This window comes from Simochromis diagramma, unplaced genomic scaffold (genome assembly GCF_900408965.1).
Source record: "Simochromis diagramma unplaced genomic scaffold, fSimDia1.1 OVJJ01000205.1, whole genome shotgun sequence".
In the NCBI taxonomy this organism is placed as follows: domain Eukaryota; kingdom Metazoa; phylum Chordata; class Actinopteri; order Cichliformes; family Cichlidae; genus Simochromis; species Simochromis diagramma.
Window position 1 is genome coordinate 13,277,582 of NW_024386782.1, and position 9,476 is coordinate 13,287,057.

Below are 9,476 nucleotides of genomic sequence, written 5' to 3' on the forward strand. Positions count from 1 at the left end.
GTCACAATAGAAAGTCTCAGGCCTCCGTTTTGTGCTTCAGGTGAATGGATGAATTGTTAGCCAATCAAAACAGGCAGCTTGGAAGGCTATACATCCGAAAGACTTTCAAGCAGTACCATCAGCTTCACGATTATTTATTTATATAAATAAATATTTGAAAAGCCTGCATTCCGGATAGTGTTCTAAAGAAATAAGTGTTATTAGTGCCTTCAAAGATAGATCCATATGTCTTTGAAGGCAGGTTAACAAATAGAAAGAACTTTAAATCTTTTGTTTTTTATTATTTTACAATATTTTTTACAACTTTGTTATTTCCCATTTTAAAAAACAAAAGGCCCTCACAGCATGTATTCGCTAAAATCCTTTGTACAAAAGGTTGCACGTTTTAAAAAATGTAATGTAAATACACAAGTAGAGCGATAAAATAAAATACGTTTTTTAAAAATCGAATTAAATTTAAATGATCAAATAATGAGACTAATTTACGGGTTTTGTTTAATTATTTTTATTTTTCCTTTTTTACTAAAGAGTTTCATTTCATTCGGCCATCTGTTTATGTATGCTTTGGTATCTGTTGGAAGCATTAAGTATCTACGTGTCAGCGTTCATACCGTCGATGGTTTATACTGCTGCTCGCGCAGCTGTCTAAAATATCGCGAGATTGCTACTCTGGACTACATAAGGCTCAGTCTTGACTGCACCGCGCCCCCGTGATCATCCCTGCTGAAGACACTAGACCCCGGTGTCTATAGCAATAACACACCTACCCCGCTGAAAGAAGATATTGGGATAAAACAGCCAGTTCAGCTAATGTTTCTAACTTAAACAAAGGGGGAAGTCACCGGAAGAAAAGTGAACAAACATCCGCTTGCTTTCGACTCGCGTGAAATGTGCGGCTGTCACGCAACAGCTAGCAGATGAAGTTAGATAGCTAGCTAACGTGTATGTGCTGATAGTTATGGCTTTAGCTTTGAAAATCTTTTTTTTGCCTTTACGTTGTAGCTAGTTAATCCTCGATTAATTGGACATTTACATTTTGGTGCAAGTGCGGTGACCATTATGCTAGTTGTCGTGCTACGTCTACTCATCTAACACTAACCTAGCTAGCTAAGACTGGTGTTATATTACCGTATTTGTATTGATAATTTGATGTGTCGCTCTTCTTGTAGTAAATTAGATTTAAGCTGAGTCACAGGTTAAGCCGGCGTTGATTTGAAGACAAAAATTAAGTAAGTTTAGCCAGGTTAACTGTCCTACCTGGTAACAGCTAAACAGAAAACGCCAAGTTATTACAGATAACATCTAGTCTACAAGACAGTGTTTGCCTATTATCTAACCTCCCAAAGTTGCACGTGCAATTTCTAAATCATATAGATTACAGGATCTTATCATCTGTAGCTGTAGAGGAAAGTGTCACTCAGTCCAAGTTCATATTTTACCCTCAAGTAAACATGGCTCCTAAAAAGAGACCAGTGCCCTTAAACATTGCTCCTGCTAGTGATGGATTATCCACTTCCACGAATACAGAGATTACATCTGAGTAAGTTGACCTGCTGAGTTAAAATTTTGCAGTTGTTTGAAAATATGTTATTCTAAACTGTGTCTTAATTTTATCAGGGCCAATTTAGAAGCACTGAAAAAAATACTGGAGGAGCTGGACCTGGATGAACAACAAAAGAAAAGATTAGAAGCTTTCCTTACCCAGAAGGCCAAGGTTGGCGAGCTGAAAGATGATGACTTCCATCGTATCTGCGAGCTGGGTGCAGGCAATGGAGGAGTGGTCAACAAGGAGTGCCACAAACCTTCAGGCATAATCATGGCCAGAAAAGTGAGCCTTTGCAATTATAAAACAAAAAGCTGCTGGGTCTTTTATACTTAAGTTGATCTTTCTGGTCTTAGTGTTCACCCTTTGATACTCATTTAATATAACACCTTTCTTCTGTGTTTAGCTCATACATTTAGAAATAAAACCTGCAATAAGAAACCAGATTATCAGAGAGCTTCAGGTACTACACGAGTGTAATTCTCCCTACATTGTGGGTTTCTATGGAGCCTTTTACAGCGATGGAGAAATCAGCATCTGCATGGAACACATGGTAAGAGTTAAAAAAAATTGTATTCCAGTAGTGTTTTGAACCCAACAAAGATATCATCTTTTCTCTTATCTGTTGCTGAAGATTTATAGAGAGGACAACTGGATTAAAAAGTGTTTTTTACCCAAACAATCAAATGATGTTGTCTAAAATCCCTATCCATTTTGCCCAATGTCTTTGTAATTGAATTAATCTGGTGGGTGTGTGTGTGTGTGTGTGTATATGCGTGTATGCATATGCAGCAGTAATTTGTTGGAAGTGGGTTAATGAGGTACACAAACTGTGTTAATTCTTTACAGTATACACAAAAAGGATAGAATAATCTAGCCAGTCACTGGCTACATTAGTCGCCTTGAGTTCTTTGCACCTGACAGTGCCTTCTTCCTTGTCCCAAGATATACACTCTCCATCTGATATACTTGTTCCTAATCCTGCCAATTCTTGCCACTCTCAATGTACATCTCAGTTCAATCTTCAATTGAATTCCACCTCATTTTCACCATCAGCTCCTTACAGACGCAGGTCTGTTATTACTTTTGCGTAACTGTTTTTAAGAATCAATCTGTTGGCATTTTCATTTACTTTCTGAATACTCAGTCTTCAGGCTGCCTTCTGTTATTTTAGCACTCGTATCACAAGTTGCTGTAATCTCTCTGGTGTAGGATGGTGGCTCTCTGGACCAGGTGATGAAAGAAGCAAAGCGGATTCCTGAAGAGATTCTGGGCAAAGTCAGCATTGCTGTAAGTATATTATTTTTTGCTGTCATGTTCTAATGTGGTAGTAAGTGGTAGACATTAATGAAACAATGTAGTGTTTTAATTTAATTAATTGAGGTGTTTAAAAACAAACAAACAACCAAACAATCACGTTCTGTCATAGTTATGTTATGATTTGTATTGAGATTAGGATCAAAATAACCATACTTGCTTTGCACAAGTGCATCTAAACACTTGTCACTCTTAGTTCAGGATGAGTTCTGTCATATTGTTTTCTGTAGCATCAAGCCTGTTTAGCTTCATTGACTTCCTTAATTTTTCTCCGCTTTGAAACAGGTTTTGAGAGGCCTTGCCTACCTAAGAGAAAAACATCAAATCATGCATAGAGGTATCAGCATTTTCATTAAGTTTATGATTGTATCTTGAATAAATGAGTTTCATCTGCAAGTATGATGTGGAGCAGTTTCTATTTACAGCCTAGTTTGATCTCAAGTGGGCCAGATCAGTAAAAGAACTGCATAATAACATCTAGCAAGTTATAACGATCGTTGTGTGCGTGTATGTTTGTTCCCAACTCCTTCTAGACCCCGTTCATTATTAAACTAAATTAAACTTGCTATATACATTTTTTGGAACTAAACTATAGTGTTTTACTCTTTTTGACTGAAACAAGTTGTTGGGCTAGTAATATTTTTCATACAGATTCATTTGGGTATTAAAACTTTCATCATTTTTCCCAGAAAAGCAGTGTGGCTTGTTGAAAAAAAAAAAAAAAAAGAGGATATTTATGATTTTACTACAACTTTGACACTTTGCAAAGCCATCCAGAGAAGGGCTGGGCCATATCATACCATTCACGGTAATAACGGTATAATGTTGGGCAACGATAAGAAAATGAAATATCGTGATAGAATATGGGTAAAACGCGCATGCGCAGTGCCTTTGTTTTCATACGCACATGGCGGCGACGGAGAATAAGAAGGGCGAAAGCCAATCGTTGAATGAAACGGATGAACCAGAATTGGTTTGTAAAAATGCTGCAACTTCGGTGGTGGAACTGGTTTAGCTTTCGTCCGTCAGATACAGAACAAAACACTATTTTTGGTAGAGCATGCTAGCTGGCCATTGTTATTACCGTGTTTTTTGGAAAATACTGCACACTTAAAATCAATCCTTTGATTTTTCTGAAAATCGACAGTGCCCCTTATAATCCCGTGTGCCTTCTGTATGAATTCTGGTTGTGTTTACTGACCTCGAAACGATTTTATGTCGTACACGGCGCTCGAAAATCTATCAAATGTTTTAGTACAACTTTGCTAAGCCACGAACCCGCACCGCTTGATGGATTGTCGGACCATTACGGCTATCGTAGGCAGGCGCCTCGCGGAGTGATGCGTACTGGGCTTCAACATAATATTACCGTATTGTTTGTGTATAACTTCTTTTTAAGTTTTGTGGATATTATACATGGTTATGCTGAGGATATGTCGGCCAATTCCCACTGGAAATGCCTTTTGGTTAAACTGTCAGCAAGGAATTTGCATTTGCACTGTAAAATTTTTATATAACTTTAATGCACCATAAAAACAGCTGCTTGTTGAAGTGAAAATACATTGATGGGCTTTTTATGCACTAATAAAGTTGTGGAGTTGTAAAGTATTTTGTCTAGTGTCAAATATATCGTGAGTTATATCGTTATCGCAAATTTTCAAATGTATATCATGATAAATATTTTCGGTCATATCGCCCTGCTCTAATCCAGAGGATCTTAGTGGATCCTTTGGTGGGCTGATTCTGGGCCTCTGGCTGGTTGACATCCATAGTATAGAGATTCAGTTGGATAACATTTTCATATAATTTTATAAGTAATAAAATGTCCTTTTTATTCTCAGATGTGAAACCCTCAAACATCCTGGTAAACTCACGCGGGGAGATCAAGCTGTGTGACTTTGGTGTGAGCGGGCAGCTCATAGACTCAATGGCCAATTCCTTTGTTGGGACAAGATCCTACATGTCGGTATGTTTGGGTCTGTTTATGAAACCTGTTACAAGTTTGTTTCGCATCAATGTTCATGTAATGTGAGAATCTTTTTAACTCATTTTAGGTCAGTAACTTAAATAACAGGATTCTTTTCTGCTAATTTTGATGAAGAGATTTATCCACTGATACATATTTAACTTGAGATTAATGCTTCAGCTGTTTGAACAGTGTTCAACAGTTCCATATTACTATAATAAAGAACTGATGATTGTTTTGTGTGTTGTTTATGTTTGATGTCTAGCCTGAGAGATTGCAGGGGACTCATTACTCTGTGCAGTCTGATGTGTGGAGTATGGGCTTGTCCCTTGTAGAGCTGTCAGTTGGACGCTTTCCCATCCCCCCTCCAGATGCTAAGGAGCTGGAGGCCATATTTGGACGACCGATCTTGGATGATACACAGGGACAGACCCACAGCACATCCCCTAGACCCAGACCTCCGGGTAGACCTGTTAGTGGTAAGCTACACAATCATCTGTGTGTGTTTCAGGTGGCTGGCTGAAAGTGCAGTAGGCAAACCTTGCATGCAGACTGCTCCAAGTTTCCACATGAGAAATCGCGTAACTTGCTGATATCAGTGAATTAGACACTCTGATTTATGAACCTGTCAGCTCCGTGATTGCTCGATGCCCCAAAGGAATGTTTGCCATGTTTTTAATTGAAGGTTTTTTTCTGATTGAGTTCTCACTTGTTTTGTTAAACTGACTTCCCCAGGCCACGGTCCGGTAATGGCTATCTTTGAACTACTAGACTACATTGTCAATGAGGTAAGATTACAAGAAGTTATCCAAAGCAGCATTTATTGTCAACCACGTAAAATCACGAAGGAGTCGCTTTCTGCTGTTTATACTACAACCTTTTCTTTTAACTTTCAGCCACCGCCTAAACTACCCCATGGAGTATTCACCCCTGATTTTCAGGATTTTGTGACCAAGTGGTAGGACATTTTAAAACTCAACATATTGCTCACCTTTCCTTACTTACACATGTTAAGCGTCAAGTAGCATGACAAGTAATAGTGACATAACATTGGATTACATGTTTACTAACTTGATGGATGATCTTGATCTTCTTTGTGTCCAGTCTCATCAAAAATCCAGCAGACAGGGCTGACTTAAAAATGTTAATGGTAAGTGTCAGTTTGACTTTAAGTTCTCTATTTTTTTAAACAGATTATCACAAAGTGAAATATGTGACAGGCCTAAATCACTATGTCATTTTTATAGTAAAAAACTTCTCAACTAAACCGGCAGTGCTGTTTAACTTGATAGCAACTATATATTTAGTCAGCTGAGTTAGTGTGTTGTTAATATTTGTGCTTTTTCAGAACCACACGTTTATCAAGCGGTCTGAAGCAGAGGAGGTGGATTTCGCTGGGTGGCTTTGTAAAACAATGGGACTGAACCAACCCAGCACTCCCACACGCACTGCAGATTGAGCTACGTATATTCACTCAGACATTATGTAAAAACATGAAGACACTGCTGCCTAAAACTGTACATTCAGATATACTGTATACACCTTGTGTGACACATCCTCCCTCAGGTGGATCCGTAAAAGCTTCGTCTTCAAATCGGCTCTATGATATTTTATCACATAATTCACATCCCAGGATAGATACTTAAACAACACACACAAATGATTGTTGGAAGTGTTGACAGCATAGAGTATTAGAGATTTATTCGGTTCAGGATTTTGACTCATTAAGCCACATATCTGGGCCACTGCTGCACTATTATTATTTTTTTATTTATTTTTTTGCCCCCAGTAGCTTTTTGACATACTGCAGATCGTACATATACTGTATAGAATTGTAAAAGACTTACTTGAAAAGGTTCATAAAACAGAACAAAAGAAATAACCAATACTTGTAATTTCATCCCCAGCCCCCCTAAATCCAATGCAGTTTTCCAGCTTTCTTGTCTGAAATTTTCTGAAGTGCTCTGAGGCTTACACTGTTTTCACACATGCACTGGAAAATGTTGAAAGAATCCAGTGTGGATACTCACCCAGTTACTCTGTATGGTCCCCCTTACATGCGGCTCCGCTGGGTAATGTCCAATTAAGGGCTGCAGTGCATGTTTGAAAACAGCATTACAGTACAAGTATGTCAATCCCAGTTATTACAATCATGGCTAGGCTTTGTGTGTCTACAGAAAAATATACTTATGAGTTTCTTTATATGTCTGTTATGCAAATACACTGAGAAATGTAAGGATTAGCTTATTTTACTGAACAGGTTGCGCGCATCTGAGATGTTTCTGAAGTTTCTTGCTTTTCTTAACATGGCAGATTTCTACAAATTTTGAGATGTCTTGAGGTGAAGCACAATGTTTCATGCTTTACAGCATGACCCTCATGTCAAAGCCAAAAATAATAAAAAAGTGTTTTTACAAACGTTAAAAAAAGTCTGTTCTCTGTTGCCTCTCTGTTATAGGGTTTTGTTTTGTTTTTAAAGTTAAACAACTCTGCATTTTCCTTCTGCAGGTTTCGTATGTTTAGTAAAAGACTTCCTTTGCAAATCCTAGAAATTCAGCCCTGGGCAGATTCTGCTTTTAAGAAGGCTGCTTTTATCCCTTGAATGAACTCTATCATGGCTCAATGGGCATTGTCAGCTTAAACAAATTATCATTTTTTTTGTATACCCTCTAATGTAAACAACAGGATGTGGATTGGCCATGTGCATCCTGCGTTAGGGCATTTTGACTTTGTGTCCTGTCACCACCAGTTTAAAAACATAGTTTGGGGTAAATTCTTCAGAAACTTGATAAATCACAATGCTTTGGAGATGAATAAATGGTATGCACTGTGACTTCCAAGCATGATGGCTTCATTTACTGAAATATCACATCTGTCTTACACTTGTTTTACCAGAAGGGGGAAGCATATTGGGTGCATAGAACTGAGGACCTCCTGAACAAATACTAAAAAATAAAGTTTTAGTAAGATATAGTAGTCTTCATATCTAAATATATCTGGGCTGAGAGATGCATTGTGAGGGCACTTCTGCTACCAAGTTAACGTTTGCATAATTGAATAAAGCTTAAGCTTGATATTGAGCTGAACCACTACCAGGTGAAGAAGAAAAAAAATCCCCCCTTCCTTCCCTCTTATTTTGCACGGACAATGAAAACCTATCTAGTGTTGATTAAGCGCCTTCTCTTAAATGGGTGTCAACTTGCAGGATTAAAATGTAAGACACTGAGGTGTGAGAACGATACAGTGTTGCAGTATGCGGGGTGGCTAAGTGTTGACGGGAGGGGGACTAATGCAGCATAAAAACAGCAAAGTCTGCAGTCATTAATATGCAAATATGCAAATGAGAGGGTAATTAAGATTGGGCGTTTGTCAGTGGCTCTTTGATTGCTAATGAATTCCAATCTGCAAGAAAGGGGGAGGGGATGATGAGCTAAAAATTAGGAAAAAGAACAGGATGACATTGTGCTCCTCTCTCTTTCTTACAAAAATAAGGAAACGAGTGCAGCATGAAGGCTTTTACCAAACATTGCAGGTTTTTTTAGCTTGCATCAGATACTAAAAAGGCCGTCGCAGTTGAAAACATGAAAGATACCTCTTACTAGAAACGCTGGCGCTAAAAATCAGTTTCAGCACGAGCAAACATCTCAGAAAAATGGGGAGGGGAGCGTGTGCCAATGACAATTAACCATTCACGCCGTCGGTGAGCAGTCAGCATGGCAGGCTTGAGCCACCGCAGGAAGGTAGAATGATTTCTGCTCATTAAGAGTGATGGGGCTGACCCCTGTTGAGAGATGCTCAGGTATCTTGGTGGGGGATGTGCACTGCCAGCATGGTGTGTGTCACAGTGTTATTTTGGCAAATGGGGACCTGCAGTTCACACACGAGCACACGCACACACACACACACACACTGCTGTTATTGCTGTTTCAGTGGTCCCCTGACACTTGTACGTCTTCCTCTCTGTGGCATGTGAAATGAGAGGACGTATACGTGAAATAAAAACAAATTAGAAGAGAATAATAGTGTAAGACAGCTGCTCAAAAGGTGTAATTCTTCATCAAAATGCTACCACTTTATATATTTCAGTCGGCTACAGCTATGATGCTGTGTCACACAAAAAAATCCCACTAAAAATCTGGATGAATCTTCTGTCAGTGAATCTAATCAGCAGTGTGATGTTCGGTTTTTGTTTTTTTTGTGTGTGTGTGTGTGTGTGTGTGTGTCTTACTAAATACTTTCCCAAATTCTTGAAACAGGATTACAAGTGCAAGAGCTCAAACTAATCTATTTGAAATGGTGTGTTAGCAGCTGATCAGAGTTTTGCTCTGTTTGCTGCATGAAAGACTGTGTTTGTGTGTGTGTTAGGAGAGGGGGGGCTGTATTTTTTACAGGAAACAGGAAACCAGAAGTCATAACAGGATGCCCCAGGTTTTGATACTGTACCTGATGCGTGGGTGGCTGCATGGGGGTAACCCATTTACAAAGCCTTTAGAGCCTGTGACTAGAAGAAGAAGAAAGGGCCCAGGAAAGAGTAGGTGGTAAGGAGGGTATACGCTTTGGGGTTAGGAAAATGGAGTTCCACTCTAAATATAGCCCTTTTTTTCTTTCTTGCACCATACCGTACAACTTTAACGTCGCATTTCCTCAATT

General features: G+C 38.8%; 1 protein-coding gene across 1 annotated transcript; it reads left to right on the forward strand.

The window, feature by feature from the left end:
- Positions 1-669: 669 nt before the first annotated feature.
- Positions 670-7,250, forward strand: map2k2b (mitogen-activated protein kinase kinase 2b). Its single transcript, XM_040021957.1, has 11 exons — positions 670-1,540; positions 1,618-1,828; positions 1,950-2,096; positions 2,756-2,833; positions 3,146-3,197; positions 4,702-4,826; positions 5,092-5,305; positions 5,562-5,614; positions 5,723-5,784; positions 5,931-5,976; positions 6,175-7,250. The coding sequence occupies exons 1-11, from the start codon at positions 1,452-1,454 to the stop codon at positions 6,283-6,285; spliced, it is 1,188 nt and encodes a 395-aa protein (XP_039877891.1). The 5' UTR covers positions 670-1,451; the 3' UTR covers positions 6,286-7,250.
- The last annotated feature ends 2,226 nt before the right edge of the window (positions 7,251-9,476 follow it).

Coding starts and splice junctions, on each gene's coding strand:
- map2k2b (XM_040021957.1), top strand. CDS start 1,452: ATGGCTCCTAAAAAGAGACCAGTGCCCTTAAACATTGCTCCTGCTAGT. Junction 3,198..4,701: donor ACATCAAATCATGCATAGAG/GTATCAGCATTT, acceptor TTTTATTCTCAG/ATGTGAAACCCTCAAACATC. Junction 5,785..5,930: donor CAGGATTTTGTGACCAAGTG/GTAGGACATTTT, acceptor CTTTGTGTCCAG/TCTCATCAAAAATCCAGCAG.